General features: G+C 37.0%; 1 protein-coding gene across 4 annotated transcripts in view; it reads left to right on the top strand.

Annotated features, from left to right (window-relative positions):
* Positions 1-344: 344 nt before the first annotated feature.
* Positions 345-23,919, top strand: part of LOC132119667 (ephrin type-A receptor 8-like) — a 69,211-nt gene continuing 45,636 nt past the window's right edge. For 2 of the 4 annotated variants that reach the window (XM_059529824.1, XM_059529825.1), the window contains exons 1-2: positions 345-640; positions 20,180-20,244. In XM_059529824.1, coding sequence (XP_059385807.1) covers positions 553-640; positions 20,180-20,244 — 153 coding nt within the window. In that variant the 5' untranslated portion in view covers positions 345-552. The remainder of the gene's footprint in view (positions 641-20,179; positions 20,245-23,919) is intronic. The other 2 variants (XM_059529822.1, XM_059529823.1) reach the window with 1 other exon arrangement.

Genomic DNA, 23,919 nt, shown 5'->3' on the forward strand with positions numbered 1-23,919 from the left:
TGTATTCTCTTGTAATCTGATTGATATATTTTCCTTAAACAAATGTATTTTCTATCATGATTATATATCATTTTTGACCATTATATAAAAAAAGGAAATCAAAATTTGTTTTGAAAAAGCTGTTTTCCTTATTTTCTTTAAACAAAAGTATTTTAAAATATGATAGCAAAAATGTACAAAACTAAATCAATAAACAAACATTAGTAATCAGTAAATATATGCGTAGGAATGTGGCTGCAGACGAGACATAGGAGGTGTGCTGCATGTAAAACTAGGGATGTGCATATTCCATACACTGCATTCTGATTGGCTGCTCTTTGTAACAGGCAGAGCTGGACACGCCCCCGTACTGCTCCTGGTGGTGTTGCATGTGCCCAAGTGCAGGCAGGCAGTTTTGAAAGCAGTTCCTGATAGAGACAACTGCTCTGATTCTACGCTGGCAGAGAACGAGAGAGGGAGTGAGCGAAGGAGAGGGGAGAGCGAGCGAGAGAGAGACAGAGGGAGAGAGAGAGAGAGAGATTTCTCCCCGTGTGCCGGGTCCACATTTGCACGATGGCATCAGATCCAGGGCTGCTGCCCCTCTTAGTGTGGACTATATCAATGCAGGTCCTGGGCTCCAGAGGAACGTCTAGTAATGAAGGTAAGTGTGTGTGTGTGTGTGTGTGTGTGCATCATATGGATGGGGATTTATGCTATCTTGCTTTCAGATGACAGGGTGATATATATATATATATATATATATATATATATATATATATATATATATATATATATATAGGGAGACCGGGGCTAGTTGTCACAAGGGGAAGATGTAACAAGGGTCATATCTTGTTAACTATATGATTTTGAGTGTAAAGTTAATCAAATGTGTTTTATCTAGCAGGACGCCTTGAATTATAACAGTTTTTTTATCCTGTCCTCCAAACAAAAATTTCTTTATCATCATATTTTCATTACAGCTGTTAGTTAAACATATTAAAACAAGTGACGTACATTTAAATAAAAGCCAGCTATATAATGAACATAGATTTGAATTATGTTCATCAGGACAAGGGTATTTTTAAGTATCTAACTGGGGCATGTCGTCCCAAGTTGTATAATGTTGCAGTAGTTTAATATTTTTTTATGTTGCATTTTCTAGTTTTGCATTATTTGATTTGAATTCCACTGGAAAGCTTATAATAAGCTGTTGAAAGGCAGGTTTCCATCGGTAATCAGTCTACATAGCGTCACAACATGCCCCGCTATCACTAAAGGTCAATGTGTGTTCAGCGAACTGTATTTTTTCCTGTCCAATAATCATAGCTTTTTATGTTAAAAAAATTTGACTTTTAAAAATAAACCTGAGAAAATATTCACTGGAGTTAAAAGTGTGACAACTAGCCCCGGTCTCTTTTTAGTTATACTTGGCAATAACATATTTGTATGCATCGGTGCAAATGGCAGGAAAACTTTATTTGAGAGTGACATGCATGTGTGCAAGTGTTAAAAAACGATTATGCTTATAGAAAGTCCTTTTAAATCATACAATCCTATAGATGTATGTGAGGGCTGATCTGTTACGGTGAAAGAGGGACCACACTGCCTGGATCTGTCATTGAGACTGAACTGATCCTGTCACTTTTTCTGTGTTCTGCTGGGCTCATCGGTGCGATAACATACATAAAAAGAGTACTTCTGATTCTTAGGGTTTCTGATATGTTTTCCACCATATCACACACTACATGTGATTTTCCTAAGTAATATCATACAGTAATCCTATATATTTGAGCATTAAATTGCCAAGAACAGCACTGTTGGGGGCATATATTTGTTTTTTATTAATGATGTATGCATCATATCTAACATCAGATTATCTTTTGAGTTGTTATTTTACACACACACACACACACACACACACACACACACACACACACACACACACACGCATGCTGTGCAATGTTGTCTTGTTAAGTTTGCAGTATCCTGTCTGCTCTTTCCAGCTGTGAGGTTGTTCCCTCATTATAACTGATTTTTCAAAATGAATAATCCTGCATTTGTGTTATTTGTGTAGAAAATCATAGCTTTATTCATTTTCCACTAGACGTTTTTTCCTTTTTTATTTTATTTTAGTAATTAACATATATTATATGTATATTAGCAAGCATCACAGTATGCTAAACAAGTGTTGCCATCATTTCTCAGTCACAGTTCCTTTGACATCTTTTACGGTGTCCTGGTTTCATTGTAATACAACTACATGTGAATAATTTAATAATGGTTTTACAGTCTGATGATGTCAGCACATTATCTCATGCGTAATCAAAGGTATTTGTTCATAAAATGTGCATTTACCTTTTAGTGTGTTTGGATAGCCACTAAAACATTCATTATCAATGTATTGACAGCATCATATTTACATGTGCATATTTAATAATATCTGTATATTGAAATGTGTGTATATATATAAATATAAATATATAATTACAAATATATTATAAATGCATCCTTTGAATTCTATTCTATTCTATTCATTTTTCTTATTCTACTGTGAACCTCTTGATATTTGAAGATTTTGGCAAAACAAATTCATCTTTCACTTTAAATTGATATTTCTATGAGTTTAGTAATACATACATTTAATAATAATGTTTAAATACATTATAATGCATACATTTAATAATAATAATAATAATAATAATAATAATACATACATAATACATTTCATAATACATAAGTATTTTAATTGCTGTCAGTAATTCTTTTTAAATTTTAATTAAATTTTAAAAATTTTAAATTTACATATTTATTCTAATTTATTCTGAAATATACATAAAAAATTATTAGAAATTAATTCTATTCTATTCTATTCTATGCCTGATTTTCTTTGTACTAACTTCTCTGATTCAGATTCATAAACAGTTATTCATCTCTAAATTAGCATAATAAATACATATTTTTTTGTTGCTGTCAGTAAGTCTTTAATTTCTTAAAAATTTTTCACATTAACATTTCATTTGTATAATTTATTATGAAATATAGTATGAATTAAAATATAACAATAATATTATAAATGCATACTATGAATTTAATCTTCTATTCTATTCTATTCTATTGTATATTAGAAGATAATAAGAGACCTCAAATATCTGATTCATATTCACAAACAGTTTTACATCTCTAAATTAGTTTAATTTATACATAAAGTGTTTTTGTTGCTGTCAATAACTGCTGATATGTTCACAATAATCTCAATCTCAACCTGATCATAAAATATATGTATTTTGTTTTTCAAAGAAATTACTATGGTTCAATACCAGTCCACAGACTCCCAGCATTAGCGCCTAGCATTATTGAAAACCCAGGCTGTGGAATATTGCAATCGTCAGTAGTCAACCTCTGTTTTATTGTCATATCATATTTGTTTACTATGAGGACAGGAAGCAGTTGTGACCCTGTGACCTTATCCAGTCCCTGGATACGTGAGTGTTTCCTCCGTTTCCAGCCATAGCATGCTTTTGATCTCAGGGAGAGGGTTTGCGTGTGGCAGAGGCTGCAGCTGGACACGGATGTTTCGCTCAGACACACTAAGAGAACACACTGTGTGTGTGATGTTTCTGCCTCTCCAGTCACTGTCACAAATGGTTCAATACAGCGTAAAGACTGCTGAGGTGAGTGGAAGCAAGAAAGGCAGTCTAAAAAACACCCGAGACGAGAATTGTGGTGCCAAACAAGAGCTGAAGAACTGAAGGGAGGAGACCGGGGCTAGTTGTCACGCAGGGAAGTTGTCACAATGGCTTTATCTCAGAGATTTTGAGACAATCATTTTGAGCATAAATACGTGTCTTAGCTTGTAGTAAACTAGGTAAATATGTTCCAAATATATAATAAAATATATAAAAGTTTTGTGTCTTTACAGAAACTGACTTTCAGAAATAAACCTTTCTTGAGAAATATTTACTGAAGTAAAAAGGGTGACAACTTGCCCTGGTCTTCCTTATGCAATATAAAACAAATAAACCTTTCAAATTCCCCTTTAATTTAACACCTGATGCTTTCAAAGACTTCTCGGCAGAAATTTGGACTGAATGAGTTGCAGTGACAAAAGAAAACAAGGCACCTATTTTGAGCTCTCAAATGACGAAACGCGTGTTTGAAATTCAAAATGAAATAAAGTGTCCTTTAATGCTGTGCTGATCGGTGCATTACTGCTGATGCAGTTGCTGTTTTGTCAAATTGTTCCATTAACCTGCACAAAAGTCCTTTGAAAATCCCTGTTGAAAAGCATTTTTACCTGCCTTATAAAGTACTGGAGCTTTTGTGCAAGTGCAATATAAAGCTGGAGTCATTTTTCTCTGTTGTGATGATTGTTGTGCATATTCTTGTGTAAAAAATGAATCGTTTAGCCAGAGAAATATGTTTTGTGATGATGTTGACATCGAGCGTAATAATAGAGAGAAAGAGGGAGTGATTATGAAGACAGAGCACTATAATAACACATTTTTACATTTTATAAAAAAAATGTATCATCAGACATAACTACAAATATAATGTATTTGGATCATTTTATGAATGAACACATTGTGAAAGTTTACCTTATTTTATTTTATTTTATTCTGAAGTGCATTAACAGATATACTGAATTAATTCCACATTCATGCTGACTGGAGGACAAGTGCAAGGAAAAACATTAAGAGACAAATAAGTTTTTTTAAGTGCCTTCTCATCTAGAGTTTTAGTTCTCCGCTGTGTAATTTTCTAGATTGGCCCTTAATCCAGAACATCGTTGGAATACTTATCAGAGGATCTGTGCAATCTATATAAGAAATTAAATCAATTTTAGTCAGGAAGTTTCTCAAAGACCATTTGCACGGTGATAAATCAATAAAATCTAACTTGAAGAGTGATTCTTCTTTTCCCTACATGATTGACACCTTTCTGATTAGAAAAGATTAGCATGAATGTTGTTTTGTCAAATATTAATGCTGTGCTCTGCTCTGATGATTTTATTATGCAATTCATACAGTACACTGTAAATATGATTTTTAAAATGAGTGTTTTATTAGAAAATACTATTTCAGACTTTCTACTTCAAATTTTAATGTTTAATTTAATTGTTTAATGTTGTTTTCTCAGTGTATATGAGCTACTGTTTTATAATTTATACTCTAGAAATTAACTGAATTTAATTTAATCTATTTCATATATTTATGAACATAATATGAACATAACTAGATTCTATTTCATTTACATTTATTCATTTAGCAGATGCTTTACAAATGAGGACTATGACAATCGATTAATCATAAAGACGCAAGCTCGAGATGTTTCAGTCGTTGATTAGATTAGCACATCATCGAGAGATACTATTATAGTTTCAATTAATATTTCGAATCTGTTTATAATTGTTTTTATTTTTTCATTACTGCTTCCTATGGTTTTATAAAAAAAAAAAAAAGTAATCGTTTAATTTTTATGTCTGTGTGGTTTTTATTCAGTTTTTGTTTTTTTATTTCGGTTTTAGTTGTATTAGTTCATCAAGTTAAACTAAATGTTGAAATGCTGAAGTAGCAGATTTTTATTTTGTGTTTAACAAAAAACGTTTTTTCTTTTTTTTTTATGGTTTTAGTTTTAGTTAACTATAATAACCCTGGCTATATTATAGAGTATAAATATCAGTTCAGTGAGTTAAATCATGTTTATTTTGATTTTAAAGGGTTTAATTCATAAAAACATAGCTGATGTGTTAAGTTTGTAGAATCTAAGAAGTTTGCAAAAAACAAACAAACAAACAAGCAAACAACAACAATAAACATTTAAAATATGTAGATCTTGTGCTTTTGCAACTTTAAAAACAAGTGTAAAGTGGTTGTAGTTTTCTGGTTTTAGTATGATTGACTGAAAACATGAAAACATGAAAACATCTTAAAGTGCGTCGAACAAAACTGCTGATTCTTCAACATCCAACAGAACATTCTACTTTATATTTTATCCCTGTGCAGTATGCAATCTAAATTCTAGACACTTAAGTTTCTGCGTATAAGTTACATCAATGCTTTGATGCCTCTAAAACAAGAAAAGTGTCTGTTGAAGTGTGGCAGTGGAAAAAAAAAATTCCCAAAGCAAATCCTTATCTTCCCACGAAGGAAACAATAATTCCGAACAAGACTGTCAAATCCCTTTCTTGTCTTTCTATCCATGCTGGATGCCGAGGAAAGAGACGGCAGTCCTGCTCTGTAATTGGGGTCTCAGCATCACAGGGTTCATGCACGATTTCAGGTGGGTTACGCACAATTTCCCCCATGTGTCCTGCTGTTTTGAGGCTTCGTATCGCCTTCCTTTTGCAGGATGCATTTGCACTGATCTTGTTTAGAGTAATTATTATTATTATTATATTTACTGAGCGTCTTGTGTTGATAAAATGACAGGAATGCAGTATCTGAGTTGCATTATGATTTCTTACATGTCCGTCCTCTTTGTGGAATAAAAAGCAGAGCCGAAACCTGCATGTGGCTCTCGGTGTCTGGGGAATCTGATTGATTGTGGTCCGTTTGTGACTTTGATAAGTGGGAATTCGGCAGTGGGTGAGAGACACTGGGCTTTTTTAAAGGGAGGCAGTAGTCCTTTAGCATCTGACTGATAACACAAAAGGTTGTAGGTTCAGTTCCCAGAGGAGAACAAGAGGGACACTGAGTTCACACAGGGATTTACACAGCATATAATCATCTTACACAGCCTTGGTTTTTGTTGCTATTGCTTTCTAAAATATATAGGCTACACTACCACTGCAAAGTTTGGGGACAGTAATTTTAACACAGTGAATTAATACTTTTATTCAGTCTGTAATTCAAATAAATGCTGTTCTTTTGTACTTTCTGTTCATCCAAAAATACTGGGAAAGTAACATGGTTTCTGCAAAAAACATGAAGCAGCACAACTGTTTTAACATTGATGATAATAATAATAAAGGTTTCTTGAGCATTAAATCTACTTATGTACTTATGTATGGTATGGTCCTCCAGCGAACGGTCCAGTTGCTCCAGGCATAGGAGACGGACTGCTGGGATGGCCATTCCGGGAGAGGGAGAAAAACAAAAATAAAAAACCAAAAGGAAAGAAAAACGCCGCTAAATAAACTATACTGTTTAGGTCCGTGATTCTGTTACAAATGAGGTATAGTGCTAAACGTAAGAAGGAGCTTGAGTAGGATCTTGACCAAAATGAGGAGTTTACTGAAGAAAACGAAGAAGATTAAGTTACATATACAGATACAGCATTAACATAGACATTGACATTCAGATGCACATACAGCTTTGACATAACTTTGACAATCACGGACCAAGAGGAACTGAACAGAACGGGTATTTAAACACACAGAAGGTAATGAGGGAACTGGAAACAGGTGGGGAATAATCAATTAACCAAAACAAGGAGGAAGGTGACCAAATAAGGGAACAGAAAGTTCATAAATGTAACAGTTCGCCCCCTCCCGGAAAGGTGCGTCCTCGCACCGCAAGAGGAATACCAGCGGAGGGAGGGTGGGGGTTCTGGAGGCGGGCGAGGAGCAGGTAAGGAGCAGGTGAAGAGGGAGCATGGAGGTAGGGACCAGGGCGGAGTGGATGGAGGGAGGAGCCCGGAGCAGGAGGAGCCAGATGGTCCTCCAGAGACCAGCCAGGACAGAGATTCATGGTGGAGTTGACGGTGGGAGGAGCCATGGTGGTGAATGAGCCGACGACACCAGGGGCCGACAGGCGGAGACTGCACTGGTGGGTGAGGAGCCCAAGATGGAGCAGCACAGCCGCAGAGCCAGGGTAACGTTGAGGATCCGGAGGGCCTAAGTGGAGCAGAAGGCTCAGGCGACCAAGGCGGAGGCGGGGTCCTGGAAGACCGCTGTGGAGCCGGAGCGACCGAGGTTGGAGGTGGAACCAGAGGGAAGGAGGAGCCTGACAGAGCCGGAGGGATGGAGTGACGAGGTGAAGCCAGAAGAATGGAGTCCCAAGGTGGCGGATGGTCGACGACTGACCAAGGTGGAGCCGGAGGGACGAGGGAGCCCGGTGGAGCAGGTGGGATGCCAGGCCACGGTGGAGACGAGGGAGCTAAGAGCCAAGGCGGAGCCGCTGGGTCGAAGGGCCGAGGAGGAGTCCAGGGCTCGGAGGCTGGAGGCGGAGACAGGGCCTTAACACGCCAAGGCGGAGTTGGAGACTGGCAGTCCAGCGGCGAACCATCGCGCCCAGATGGCGTGGACTGAGGGTGAGCTGCGGGACTGACAGGCACCAGCAGAGATGACGTCGAGGAACTGGCTGGTCTAGGAGGAGGAGAGAGAGGAAGGATGGGAGGAAACACAGGAGGATCAGGGCTGGACGGAACCAGCGGAAGTGGAGCAGAGGGACTGGCAGGTCTAGGAGGAGGTGGGAGACGGAGGCTGGGAGGAAACACAGGAGACACAGGAAATTCAGAGCTGGGTGGAACCAGCGGAGACACAGGAAATTCAGAGCTGGGCGGAACCAGCGGAGACACAGGAAGTTCAGAACTGGGCGGAACCAGCGGAGATACAGGAAATTCAGAGCTGGGCAGAACCAGCGGAGACACAGAAAACTCAGGGCTGGGCGGAACCAGCGGAGAAACAGAAAATTCAGGGCTGGGCGGAACCAGCGGAAATGGAACAGAGGAACTGACTGGAGGAGGTAGGAGTGGGGGACTGAGAGGGTATACAGGGGGATCAGGGCTGGACGGAACCAGCGGAGAAACAGAAAATTCAGGGATTACCTCCATAGACCAGTCCATAAGATCCATAAGTTGCTCCATATCCTTTCCCGAAACCCAAAACAGCTCACCCTCAGTCGCGGAAGTGTGGGCAGGGCGTTCCTCCACGCCCTCGATCTCCACTAAGACTCCCACGATGCACGGTGTTGCCGGCTCACACACCTGGTCAGTCGCGCTCTCGAGGTCCTGCATTGGCTCGGGCTCTGCGGCTGCGGTGGGCTCTGGCTCCATGCGCCTTGATGGTGGCTGGCTTGTCTCTGGGTCGGGAGTGGGGCTGGAGATATCCTCTTCGGCGGTGCTGATGGTAAATGAAGATCCATTTTTCTCCAGCACCCACTCCACAAAAGCGGCGAAATCCTCTCGGGGACCGTTCCCTGGTAGGCGTGCCTTACAACGCTCGCTCAGGCCGGTGTAGAAGAAGTTTGAGAGCGAGCAGTCGGGGAAGTGGGTAAGGCACGCCAGATCTAAAAAGTCCCTGGTATGGTCCTCCAGCGAACGGTCCAGTTGCTCCAGGCATAGGAGACGGACTGCTGGGATGGCCATTCCAGGAGAGGGAGGAAAACAAAAATAGAAACCAAAAGGAAAGAAAAACGCCGCTAAATAAACTATACTGTTTAGGTCCGTGATTCTGTTACGAATGAGGTATAGTGCTAAACGTAAGCTTGAGGAGGATCTTGACCAAAATGAGGAGTTTACTGAAGAAAACGAAGATTAAGTTACATATACAGATACAGCATTAACATAGACATTCACATTCAGATGCACATACAGCTTTGACATAACTTTGACAATCACGGACCAAGAGGAACTGAACAGAACGGGTATTTAAACACACCGAAGGTAATGAGGGAACTGGAGACAGGTGAGGAATAATCAATTAACCAAAACAAGGAGGAAGGTGACCAAATAAGGGAACAGAAAGTTCATAAATGTAACAATATTATAATAGGAAACAATTATTTTAAATTGAAATAATATTTCAAAATATTACAGTTGACTGTATTTTTTATCATATTAAAGCAGCTTTAGTGAGTGTACTTAAGAAAAAATAAAAATAATTCACCAACCCCAATCTTTTGAATAGAAGTGTACAGTAAACATCCTTGAATATATTTTTATAAAAGAAAAAAATATATATATATATATATCGTTGTATTGAGTAAAGGAAAATTGTAAACAACAACAACAACAACAAACGTAGTTTAAAGGAAAGATTTTTTAGATTTCCACTATTTTGCTTAGTAAATAAATCTTACTAAATTTGTATGTATTTTTTTGTAGTAAAGTAAAGTGACGTGGTAGTTTATTGAAATGGGTGCAAACGTTTGACTGGTAATGTATATTCTGTCTTCATGATTTGTAATCATATTATTTGGTTGAAGCTGAGCAATAAATCCAGTTAGTTAGTTAAGCGCCTAGACAATTATATATTTCCTTAAAGTTCCATTCCAGGATCTAGCTTTGCTGAAATGTTTGTCTAAGACACAATGTTGTCTGTTCACCATCAAAAAATACCCAATCTTTGACAGCACTGTTGACTGTCTGGGTTTGCAGTAGTAGTGTGTTTGCACTAGTGAACTTGTGTTACAAGGATTTTGAAATCAATACAGGGCAATTTGGTGAGTTTAGGGCTTCAGACGGCTAAACAAGGAAAAGACTCCAGTTTGGAGACTTGATTCACAGATATAGTATGCATTATTTGGTCTTGCTGAATGTACAGTATGATGCATTTCTGTTCCCAACCTTTTATTTAAATGATGTGTCTGTCAGTGCAATTTGTTCTCTGCCATCTGTAGTACCAGCCTGAATGAGACGTACAGACCTGATGCCTGACAGGGAGGAAAAAGAGCCACTTGATGTTGTTTTTCAGGAGGAAGGGAAGGAGATAGGAGAGGGCGGGAAAGCATGAGAACGAAAGGAGATAGATGGCGTTTCAGCATTGTGGAAAATGAGTTGCCCACAGCAGACATAAACGAATGCATGTGTTGAGCTTTATGGCAGTGCTTGTGGTGTGACAATCTACTGCTCCAGCCAGAGGCCTGTTTCTATCACGCTGACCAGATGCAGCTCAGCATCTCACCGTGATGGAGAGCGGAGCAGAAAGCCCAAACTCCACTGTGTGCTTGTGCCGCAGGAGCCCTCAAACACCGATCCTTCAGCCTGCAGAGACGCTTCTTCAAACTACAGATCAGCCCGCTCTTAGATGAAGGAACTAATCTGGTTTGAAATAATTGGACTAGGTTTAGTCCCAAACATTTATTAAACGGGCGGTTGCCATTAATTGTGCCAGACCAAGATTAAGCTTTATCTGAACAGACACCTTTTAAAGTTTAGCTTTTTGCCAGAATTCTGCAGAATCTCATTGTCACACTTTTTGATAGATTTTTTTTCAGTTAATTATCTTTTTTTTCTTTTTTCTTTTTACATGACAAAATAGTTTGACCTCAAGAAAACATCATCAAATGATTTATATGTGTAAAAAGAGAATATTCTGTTACTTTTTACTTTTACAATTTTATTTTGACTCTTTTGAGTCCTTAATTCAAAAAGTGCTTTTATAACTGTATGAAATCAACATGAATAGCCTACATATATTTCACTTCTGTGACAATTTTCATCTTTGGCGTCCTTTTTTTTTTATTATTTTTTTTACATTGAGGTGTTTATAAAAGACTTCATGATGCATAAAACAAGGTTTGAGTTTAAATATGGATTTATTGTGACATCAAGTCCTATTTAGTCTTTATTTGGGGGGCTCTTCAGGTGCTTACTGCTGTCTGAGATTAAATTGGGGAATATTTAGAGTCTAGAAGATTCTTCTGTGTTCCACCTCGCTCTGTGTCACAACGTCAAACAGTGTGATGCAGCGTTCCTGAAACACTCTCTGATCCTCGCTGATGGATCTCCCTCTCTCTTTTCACAGTGGAAATGTATTTTAAACCTCATAATCTGCACATAAATCAAAGGTTTAACCTAATTCAGTGATGGGGTGAAAGTGGTGGAAGTCTACGGTGAGATCTCCACAACCAACACGCTCGCTGCAATATCGATGCTTCGCGCTCGCACATTCATCACATTAAAAACTGACAAATAAATTCATCATTTAAAGCAAGCACAGATGCTACCAAAGGTAGAAAAATTAATAAAGATTATTTGAAGGAGAGAAGAGCAGCAAACAGAACTCATTCGGAGGAAAAATATTTATTTAATACCTCTTTCACCCCGTTGCATCAGCGTACAACAAGTTTTTTAGGCTACAGCCCAGATTATTGGAGAAATTATGTGTAGCTTGCGCTCTAAAGGTTTAATAGAGGTCTGAGCGAGGCTTGCTATTTTTCCATGTTAAATAATCATCTGCTTACTTAAACAACACACTTTTCCGAGGCCACAGATTTGTGGAAAATCAAATTATAGTTTGGTGATGAAATAAATATTCTCTTTTTCCAAGCGTCGGGTTTTTTGTGTCGTTTATTTTTAGACGTTTTATTGAGAAGCGTAATAAAACAGCCCAGTGTCATAATGTCATATCAGAGGTCTTGAAATGCATTGGCCATTTTCAGTCGAGCGTGTCCTGTCATTTCACGGGGTACGGCTGAAATTGTCACAAGCAGACGTGCAGTTCTATCAGCGAGCGATCATTTAGTATCTACTCTATTGTACTGGACTTATTTCCATTAAATGCTATCAGTGTATAGATTCACCTCAGTGCTTCTGATGAATGGCAGCTCAACACTAAAGGCTTTTATATGGATTAAAATATGTCTATCTATGACTGTCAAAAAAGACTTATCGTTGTTCATCTGAGAAAGACTCGTGTTGCGTCTTATCCTGACATGATGCTATATGAGAAATCGTGCATTGCTGTGAAGGATTTACTGATTTAGTCAAATGATTTTGTCTGACACGTGCTGAATGCGAACACAAATCGGGCTTATTTTTGTCAAGCACTGGAGACTCAAAGAAATGAAATAAAAAAAAATGTAAGCAATGCAGACTTGGGACCCCTGCAGAGATGCAGCAGGCCCACATATAGCATAAAGTCGATCTTTCTCTGACTTTGAGGTGTAGACAGACGGACACAGTAATTACCAAAAAGCTTTGCGGAAGTCAGCCCGAGAAGAGCGGGATGCTTGAATATTTTTAAGGACGTTCAGGAGCCAGTGGCCTAATAAAAGTATTTTGATTTTTGGTTTAAAGTGTGCATTAACTAAAGTTTTGTGTTATGCAAGTATTATTTTTATCAGCTCATTAATTAAAACATTTCCCAGAAGAATGATCTGGGAAATGCACAGATACTTTTTTATGATTCATAAATACTCCCAGTAGTTCACTTCTCAGCTATATTATTACATGTAATTTATATATATATATATATATATATATATATAAAATCTCTTTAATTCATCTGTAAAGTCAAGATGGTATTTTCTAAAAGTGATTTTATTTTATTTATTTATTTTTGTCAGAAAAAACTTCTATTTACTTGTTCCTGTCTTCTATTATTATTATTTTATTTTTATATTTTTTTATTTTTTTTACTTTTATTTTTATGTAAAAGAAACATTCCATTTAATTTATTATTATTATCGTTATTTGTGATATGACATCCTTCAATATGTTTCTGTTAACATTGCTAATTTTATTTAATTAATATTTAACTTTCTAAATAAAGTAGTGTGTTTATTATGGTATAGCCAGTTTTTGTCTGAGGAATCAAATTAGGTATTGAGTATAGTCAAATTTTACTGGCATTAATAAAGAAATGTATAGAAAAAATATTATTATTTTTTTTTTTGGGGGGGGGGGCATTGTAGGCTAGGATTTTGTTTTATCCATTGGGATTTATTAGGTTGTGAAAAGTAAGTGTAAAATGTAATGTAATTTTTTCTTCTGAAATTGAACACGAGTCTGTCAATGGTCTGAAGCATTTAAACCCCTTTGAACACTAGTGAATATTAATTTCCTGGTTCATAACTGCTACTAACTAACTCAACTGATAGTGACTGAGCTATGTTCCACATAGTAGTACTGCTGTGCTTTCCAAAAATAGCTTTGCAGGTCTTTCCATCCCACCAGCAAACAAGTGAGCGAACAGTCCCCTGGGACCGTACGGCTTTGACGCCACGTGGCCGTTTGTGCCACCGCATCCTCCAGAGACAGACACAGGCTTGTGTTCCTGTATCTTCGGGTCTCAGCTCACCTCAAGCTGAGGAGAACACAGAGCACTGGCATAAACCAATCCGTCCGACAGATAGTCTCCCCAAATAATTGAAGTGTGAGGAGAACAGACAGACCCGTGTCATATATAGGGAAATTTATCTCCGTTTCTGAACACCATCAACAATTTATTAAAGCTCACTGAAGTAGTCTTGAAGCTAAAAGCAGCCGGATGTTTGACGCTGGCAGAAAGTGGCAATCTAATGGCCGTTTTCTACAAGCGTGATGTGTTTTCAGCGGAGGGACTCTCCGGGGCCTTGAGGATAGATCATGAAATGAGTCCTCAAGGATTTCTTCACTTCAGATGATAAGCTAAAACATAATCTTGTATTAAACGAGTCCCCCCAGCAGCTTTCTCTCCGTCGAGCGCGAGGGTGTTTAGATGTCCTACCTTTGTTGTTTTCCTTGTGAAGTGTTGAAAGGATGTGTCATTTCAAACAGAACGAGATGGCCAGTTTTATGCCTGAGAAACAAAAGCACCGGCACACAGTCGCTGTGTGAAATCTGAAGTCAACGTAATTATAATAGAAAAACAATATTTGTCAGAGGGACAATTAAACAAAGACTTTAATAATCAAATAAACACAAAACAGCGTGACAGCCCCTTGTGGACGACTGTCGCACACGCTCCTCTTTTGTATCCTTCCAATCTCCTCCGTAGGACTCGACCGGTGAGTGTCGCAGGTGTCATTCATTCATTCATTTCCTCGCTCTATTCCTACGGCTCTCGGCCCCGCCCCGCCCCACTTGTCACAATGTGTTATATTATATATTTTTTTAAAGTGTAATCATCTTGGTTGTGCTAGTCATATTTACTTGGAAGAAAATCTATCTATCTATCTATCTATCTATCTATCTATCTATCTATCTATCTATCTATCTATCTATCTATCTATCTATCTATCTATCTATCTATCTATCTATCTATCTAATCTCAACACTCTGTATTATTTTGAAAGATTTGAGTTATGTGCCAAAATTTTATTGCATTAAACTTTGTTTAAATCCCTGATCTTAAGAATAAGTGTTAATATATTAGTGCTTAGAAAACCTCATTATTAAATGTAATGCCCTACTTTGAGCATTTGAAAATGTGCTTTGGGTAATTAAATATTCAAAAAGGAAACAAACAAACACAGGTTTATATTTTAATACTCTTGTAGATTCCTCCCCGTTTGTATTATTCACACGTCTGTTCATTAAAAATACATTACATACTAATAATAAACATAATGTTCCTGTTCACATCAGGATGCCATACATATCCCTGACTCATTAGCAAAAGCTTTACATTTGTAGCCAATACGTTCTGAGACTGTTGATGGTACCAATGCTTTATTATATTTTATTTTATTTTATTTTATCATTTAATTTAATTTAATTTTTTTATTTTCATCTTTTGGAGAAAAAGGTCCTCAGGTCTAATAGACGCCTCTGCCTGAAAAGCCAGATGAACTGAAAAATTGAGAACAGTTTTTGGAGTGTAAAAGAAAAAGATGGAAAAGTTAACCACAGTCTGCGGGACGTCTCCGTTTGTGAATGAGCACAACTGTAAACTTAATTCACAACAGGTCTCTGACTTTTCTGTTTTTGATGGATAGACTCCTTAAAATTATATTTTCTGAAGGGGCAAAAGATTAAAAATTGTTTTAAAAAGTGTACACCTAATTCCTTGGAGAGATGCTTTTGTTGAGGAAAGGCATTCGTCACCGCTGACAGGCATCTCTGTGTGTAATTGTGACATGGGCTTCTAAAATTGGCTGTTGTAAACAGCAGGATGTTGATATTAGTATTGGTGAAGCTATCAAGGTGCTCTAAAATACCTATATAAATCACTTTACCCTTGTATGCGGTGTGTTACATATCTGTCGGATGACGCATAACACAATTAGGTCTGTGAATAATAAATCACAAAGACTATTTAGATATGACGTCTGAATGTTCTGCGTGTCTCTATGTGAATGAATGGCGTGGTTTCTTTTGCTACACGCTTGATACCTGTGATACTTCATCTCCAGAGCTGCTCCGATAGTCACTTCATTTTACCATTTCACTTGACAAAAACTGATGTCATATCATTATACTCAGAAACTTAAAGGTCTTCACAGCATCCTGTCCAAATAAAACATCACTCCCACTAAATGTATTTGACACTGGTCAAGCCTATCCAATAGGAGCAGACTGGGAGTGGCCTTGGACGACAATGTGCATTATGGGTGTTGAAGTTTTCCTACCTCTATATATTCAGGATTTTGAGCAATAGAATGTTCAATACAACAGCCCTTATTTGTTAAATAATAAATAGAAATTAATTAAAAGTAGCATTTTAAAATACAATATAATCTATAATGTAGTTCGTTTTTGGAATCTGAATATGTAATCCAGATTACATATAATCAATCAGTTAGTACCCAGCACTCTGTGTTTGTGTGCATATAAATATATACAGTACAGACCAAAAGTTTGGACACACCTTCTCATTCAAAGAGTTTTCTTTATTTTCATGACTATGAAAATTGTAGATTCACACTGAAGGCATCAAAACTATGAATTAACACATGTGGAATTATATTTGGAATTATATACATAACAAAAAAGTGTAAAAAAACTGAAAATATGTCATATTCTAGTTCTACTGCTTTGCACACTCTTGGCATTCTCTTGATAAGCTTCAAGAGCTAGTCACCTGAAATGAAGGAGTCTTGAAGGAGTTCCCCGAGAGATGCTTAGCACTTGTTGGCCCTTTTGCCTTCTGTCTGCGGTCCAGCTCACCCCTAAACCATCTCGATTGGGTTCAGGTCCGGTGACTGTGGAGGCCAGGTCATCTGGCGCAGCACCCCATCACTCTCCTTCTTGGTCAAATAGCCCTTGATGCCTTCAGTGTGACTCTACAATTTTCATAGTCATGAAAATAAAGAAAACTCTTTGAATGAGAAGGTGTGTCCAAACTTTTGGTCTGTACTGTATATACATACATACATACATACATACATATATATCTTTTAGTGTATATTTAGTATATTTAAACCAAATTGCCAAAATGAACCAGATTTCCTATCTCTGACGAGAGTGTGTTTGATTATTGTGTTACATTGCTCGGCTGTAAAGCTCTGTGCATAATGCATTGTGACAAAATAATGTTAGGTTTTGTCACGCTGCACTGCTACACACACACACACACACACACACACACACACACAGAAGCTTGTCATCCTTAGTTTTAAGTCTGTGACAAAAAGCCCCAGAATGTACAGTAGTTAACTTGCACAGTGTCATTGGCAGTGCACTTCCAGTATGTGAAACATGTCGACATTCAGATGCTAGTGCTTATGTCCTGAATTGTGTACTTGGCAATGCTATTTTGGAAGCAGCTGTGCTACTGTCACACTGCGGATAAATGTTAAGGTAGTAACAGCGCTACTTTTAGTTAGTACTGCTTTGTAATAAGCAGCTAAAGAGCGAGAGGGAAGAAAACCAAGAAGGAGAGAGTGAGAGAGGCCATCTGTTCCTACTTTCTGACCCAGTGCCCTCATCAGAAACAGCCTTTCCAAACTAGAAGTCCAATCGCCAAGTGCACTAATACTGCTGATTACAGCCTGTGAGCGAGGGACGGAGAGATCAGAGAGAGTTAAAATAATGTTCTCTAAGTAGAAAATTACCAAAGTGATGACATTTAAAAGAAACTGAAAAAAAAAGCACAGACAATCTGTTAATGAACAGAATCAGAGAGTTCCTCTAGAGTAATGTACTGCTTTTACCTGTAAAATAAAAGAGGAGCTCACCTGGGGTCTGATGTTCGGGTGGTTCTTCTGTTAGTCTGGCCAGTTCATGTTAATGCATTTAGTTCATTTTTTGAGTACAGAAAACTATGGATTTTTGTTTAATTAAATGGATAGGCTGCCCAAAAATGAGTGCACCCATCATTTACTCCCCCTCATGTCATTCCAAACCTGAATGGATTTCTTGTTCAAACCTTTATTAGAATGTTGGTAAACAAACCATTTCGGGTTACATTAACTCCCATAATATTCTTTTCCATGGGCATCAATAGGAATCGAAGCCATTTGGTTACCAGTGTTTTGAATTTTCTGTGCATTGAGCTGTGGTCTAAATTTCAGAAACAATCAAAACATTTGCACTGAAATAAAAATCAATCTGTTACAGTATGTACATCCAGCATGGTAAGATGACAGACTCTGCTGTAGTCAATCAGATCACTGATCTGTGGAAATGTCTCATGACAGCGGTCAGGATGGATTTAATAACTTACAGTAGTCCTGTACTCAAGCAGGTGTTCTGTACTGTGAAGGTTTAACATTAAACATAAAAAACAAGGTGTCAGTTAGGGCCGAACATGATAACCCACAATCATAAGCTGTATGTGACCTCCTCAGCATTGTTAAAAATACTTGCACCACTGTGGATGAGCAGCGTAATGACGGGAATGCGAAGGTATTGGCAAGCTTCATTTGTTGTTTTGTGGCACCTATGGGACGCTAAAGCTGGTTTGTGTTATCTGTTAGCGCACTACCCGACACACGTCCATGTGGCAGCTGCCATTTTTCCAAATTGGAGGTGACTCCCATTGTTTACCCATTTCCAACTAGTTGGGTGCACACTGAATGTAAAGCAGCATTCATGGTCTCTGAGCTTATGGAGGGTAAATTAGGACGGGTGAGCATCTCACACCGGCTCCTTCTCACACACAGATGGGCACATCAGTCACAGTTTCCCGCGTCAAGTGTCCCGGCGGCAGCTCAGGGCCAGATGCACATCACCTCTCATGTTTCCCAGATGGATGGGAGCAGGAAGATACAGTTTACACTGTTTAGCTGTGAAAGAAATCTAGCATGATTTGGCCCTCGGCTGCAGTCACAAAGAAAAAAATGCTTGTTCTGTGGTGACCTTGATTTGTACCAAAAACAGGCTATAGGTGTCTGCTCATCAATAAAGCCTTGGGACAGCCCACTGCAAATGCCAATGATACTGCTCTACATACTTCATCATGCTTCATTTGGGCCCTAATATAAACTACATTACAACAAATCATTATATTTGTCTGATGTTAGCCCTTTTGTAAAAATTTTTAAGCTGAAATCAAATAAAAAAAAATCTAACAAGATACATAAAAGATATATCAAGGGGTTAATTTCATATCCAATTGTATACATATAAAATGTATAATTAAATCTAATTTTATAGTATAATTTTAATAATTATTATTTTTTATGTGTGTGTGTGTGTGTGTATACACACACACACACACACACACACACACACACAATTAATAATTACAATTATAAAATTGTATTTTAATAAATACACAACAGCTGTTTTCTATGAAATCATATAGTTATAATTAATTAATTAATAATAATAATAATAATAGCTGTTTTCTGTAAAAATTCAAAATTCATATATATATATATATATATATATATTTTTTTTTTTTTTTATAGAGAGAGAGAGAGAGAGAGAGAGAGAGAGAGAGGGGGAGAGAGAGAGAGAGAGAGAGAGAGAGAGAGAGGGGGAGAGAGAGAGAGAGAACATGATGTAATTTATTAAGAAAACACATTTTAGTGTTAATCTAAAAGTCATTTGTTACAGTTATTTTTATCACAGTTGAAAGGCCAGAATGCAAAGAAAATGGCAGGGACAGTATTTACAGTTTTTAAAAAAAAGAAGTATTAAAAATAGTACAATGAACAGTTACAGTAATGGTAATGAACCACATCGAATATCAGAACAATTGATTATTATTATTATTATTATTATTTTATATAACTGCAACCCCCTTAAAAAAATTAAATAAATAAATAAAAGAAAACAGTCCATCTTCTGCATTTCTTATTCAGTAGACCTTGTGTTTACCTCTGGGTTAAATTGTCATATTGATCCAGCCGTTGGGCCTTCAGACAAACATTTAGGAAGATATTTGTAATGACTCTTCAGCCTTGAGAGGATGATACCAGTGACCCTTTTTGTCCTGTCCCAGACACGTTATTTTATTGTCATTAGACAGTCTGCTTAAAGGTCATGTGACAAGGTCAAAGGTAAGTAAAAGAAGTTTGTTTGAAATAGAAATGTATCCATATAAAGAGAAGATTGATGCAGTCTCTCAAAATATGCTCAGACGTGCATCAGCTTGTGTCCTTGCAGTAATTATGTAGAAAAGTTATTTTGAAAGCTGCTGTAACATGCTTTTATGTTCAATTTACAGTGAATCTCCTGGACACAACCAAAATCTCAGGAGACTGGGGCTGGCTCACATATCCTTCACACGGGGTAAGAAGTGTCTGCTCTTTCATTACTATTTGTGAGTTGTGTAATTTGAATGTAATGATGTAATTTGTGTTTTCAAATTGAAGTGCATAGATAAGATGCAGCTGTACTAACTGTCATTTATACGCTGACATTCTGAAGAGTGTAAACATTGCAGCTTTATGGCGCCTTCAAAATATGTTTTATTTTGTTTGTTTGTCTGTTTGAACTGAGTTTGGTAGATGAAGTGTTTGCAGATCATATTAGGAATCAGTGATTGTTCTTGCAGTTCCACTGAATGACAATAGTGAATGAACTTGCTCCTCCAGCTCAAGCCAGCTGGCTTTAGATTGGCATTGTCTAGTCATTTTCATTTTCACTCGTTTCCCCTCACCAGTTTCTAGTTTTATGATGAGTAGGCTATGTTATCAAAGCTGTTTTATTGGTACTGTTAAAGCCAGTGGCACAGAAATTACATAAAGCAGCTTTAAAGTCATATTGAAATGTAATAATTTGATTTGCTCAAATGTTTTTGAAAGGCCTCTCTTCTGCTCATCAAGGATGCATTTAAAAACAACAAAAACATTAAAATCGTGAAGTATTATTACAATTTAAAAGAACTGGTTTATATTTTAATATGTTTGAAAGTTATTAAAAAAGGTTGTCTTGAATAAAGAATTATATGAATATTTATTTAATTTTTTTAAATGTGGGGTCAGAAAATACATTTTGGGTCAGTACTTTATTATTATTTTTTTTAATTTATAGTTTTATTTAATGATGGATTATATAATATTTAATAATTTTTTTTGTTTAATTTAATGTAATTTCATTCATTCAAGCATGCATTGAATTGATAGAAAGTGTCACAAAAGGTAATCTTTACATAATTATTATGTTATTATAATGTTACAAAAGATTTTTATTTCTAATAAATAAATGCAGTCTATTCATCAAATAATCCTGAAAATAAAAACCACTGTATCCGCAAAAATGTTCTACTAATATTTCAGTAATTTGTCTCTTTAGAGAAATAAAATGGGTTGCAAAAACATATCATGTTGGCTTAAAACAATCTTTCTCTGTCTCTTTTATGGTATGCCTGAGAGTAGTTGAATAATGTGTCAAAGGTACAAGTGGGATAGAGGAGTTTGGGATTAGAGAAAGTGTGTGTGTGTGTGTGTGTGTGCAGGGGAGTCAGGAGAGAACAGAGCAGGAGAAGAAAAAAAAGAAAGGCGATGTACAAAGTTGGCTGCATTTGCATATTCCACTGGAGAAAATGATGCATGGGGTATTGAATTAGCGGCGCACAAAGTGATCTAAGCGTTGAACTGTCACAATTAGTGTGGGTGGCTGTCAGAGGCTGACGGCAGTGTGATGTCCCTTAGAGTGAGGTGACTTTTAGCAAACCACGCGACACATCGCAGCCGCTGATGTAACAATCCCTCCATTATCGGCTCACATGTTTAACGCTGGAGGAACGCAAGTAAATTCCTTTCTTTAAACATGACATGAAAAGGTTATAATCATCAGTCTTTAGTGCTTGCCGTGTGTCGTGGATAGTTATCTAGAGATTGTTTTGGGGTTGCTAAGTGTTCTTAATGTTCCACTGGTAATGATGGAACTTGGAACCATATTCGCTTTTGGGAAACACACCCCTGGTCTCTAGATATGGCTCAGAACCCTCCTTTTCACTGCTTACATTTCACTGCTGGATATATATGCTCTATATAATTGTGTATGTGACGATATATATATATATATATATATTTTTTTTATATTCATCAAATAGTCCTGAACAAATGGATCCCAGTTTCCAGAAAAATATTGAGCAGCACCACTTTTTTTCAACATTAATAATAATAATAATAACCAGAAACGTTTCTGGAGCAGCATAAACATATTAGAATTATTTCTGAAGGATCATGTGACCTTGAAGACTGGAGTAATGATACTGAAAATTCAGCTTGTATAAAGATATCTATATGAATAAAGACATACTTTCTGTAATGAACTATTTTTACTCCAAGTTGGCACTTAAGTCTAGGTGTAGGTGTTAAAGAGAAAGTGCAAGACTGAAAGAGAGAGAGAGAAAGTTTCTGAATGACTGTACAGTCATAAAGGTGCACAAATGAAATGGATTTCCTCCCGTACAGAGAGCACATTTACTACGACCTGAAAGCTAGAAAATGGGACATACATAATTCACTGAAGTGCGCGTTCAATGCACGTCAACAAGCAGTAACAGTAAAACTGCCAGATAACGAGCATCCCCATTTGCATTTGCCCTCTAATAACTGCTTGTTAAATGTATTCTCAGCGAATAGTGCAAGCTATTTACTTGAACTTTGCCACCTATTTTCGTTCGCATCCACTCACATAAACAGCGAAGGCCCGGAACAGTGATCTTTTTTCTTCTCTCAACTGTAAAAATAATTTCCGCAAATAGATTATGTTAGCGTGCATATTCGCACCAGCACAGTGAACACCTCCTCCCCAATTATTACTTGACAGCTAAAATTAGTGGCATACGTTAACAGCTCGGCATTAGTTATTGTACCTGTCTGATGTGACTGCGGCGGTCCCCGCTGAAATGAGCCCAGACAAATGCATCTCATTTGCTCTGTTAGATGCATAAACTCCTGTTTGCTTTTCTAATAGCTGGATTTTTCCTTTTTGTTTAAACTCTGCTTCAGATCTGCTGACTCCAAATACATAAATAGGAAAGTAAAATAACAAATGCAAGCTCTTTAATATCTCCGTTGTTTGGTATGTCTCATAAGCTAGGTGGCGATGAGATTAAATGGAGAGTATTTTTAAGTTTTATTTCTGCTTGGATAAAGACCCTAGTAAATTCATATCCATACTTTCAGAAAGAAAAATCTCAACTACAGTACTGTGCAAAAGTTTTTTGCCATTACCATTTTCACCAAAAAATCTATGAATATGCCTAGATCATATTTTAATGATAATATATTTTAATGTCTTGGCAAATGAGAAAAGCACATCTCCATTTATTTATTGATGAGTTTTTATCTCCTATTTATTTTATATGAAAAGCAATATCACACAAGCAGTGAAAGCAATATCACACAAGTGCTTTTTCAGTAATTAGATGTTAACAGTGTGGTATATTTTAGAGAAACCCTATGATTCAATGGCTCATTTCTAAAGAAAGTCATTTACTTGAATGAATCAGCAGTTTGAATGAATCGAATGAATGAATGACTCAATGAATTTACATTTACTGCCATCTACTGACAGATGTAGTTTCTTATTAAGAGTATCATTTCATTCATACATACAAACATAGATAGATAGATAGATAGATAGATAGATAGATAGATAGATAGATAGATAGATAGATAGATAGATAGATAGATAGATAGATAGATAGATAGATAGATAGATAGATAGATAGATAGATAGATAGATAGATCTGATCAATGTTGACATCTCCACTAAGTCTCGTGAACAACATCTGAGCGATAAACGATTCCTCTGAGACTCTACAGACAGATCCTGTTGTTGGTCCAAACAAAATGCTTGAACATGCTGATCACGTAGATGGTAAATAGAGTTTGTTTGGTAGTCACAGGCCTGACCCTCATGTTAAAGCGCTATGCTGCTGTCTGCTGGAATCGCTATTGATGGATTAAATAGTTCAGCCTGCATTGTGCCTCTGATTCCCATTTACAA

This window comes from Carassius carassius, chromosome 38, assembly GCF_963082965.1.
Source record: "Carassius carassius chromosome 38, fCarCar2.1, whole genome shotgun sequence".
Taxonomy (NCBI): Eukaryota; Metazoa; Chordata; class Actinopteri; order Cypriniformes; family Cyprinidae; genus Carassius; species Carassius carassius.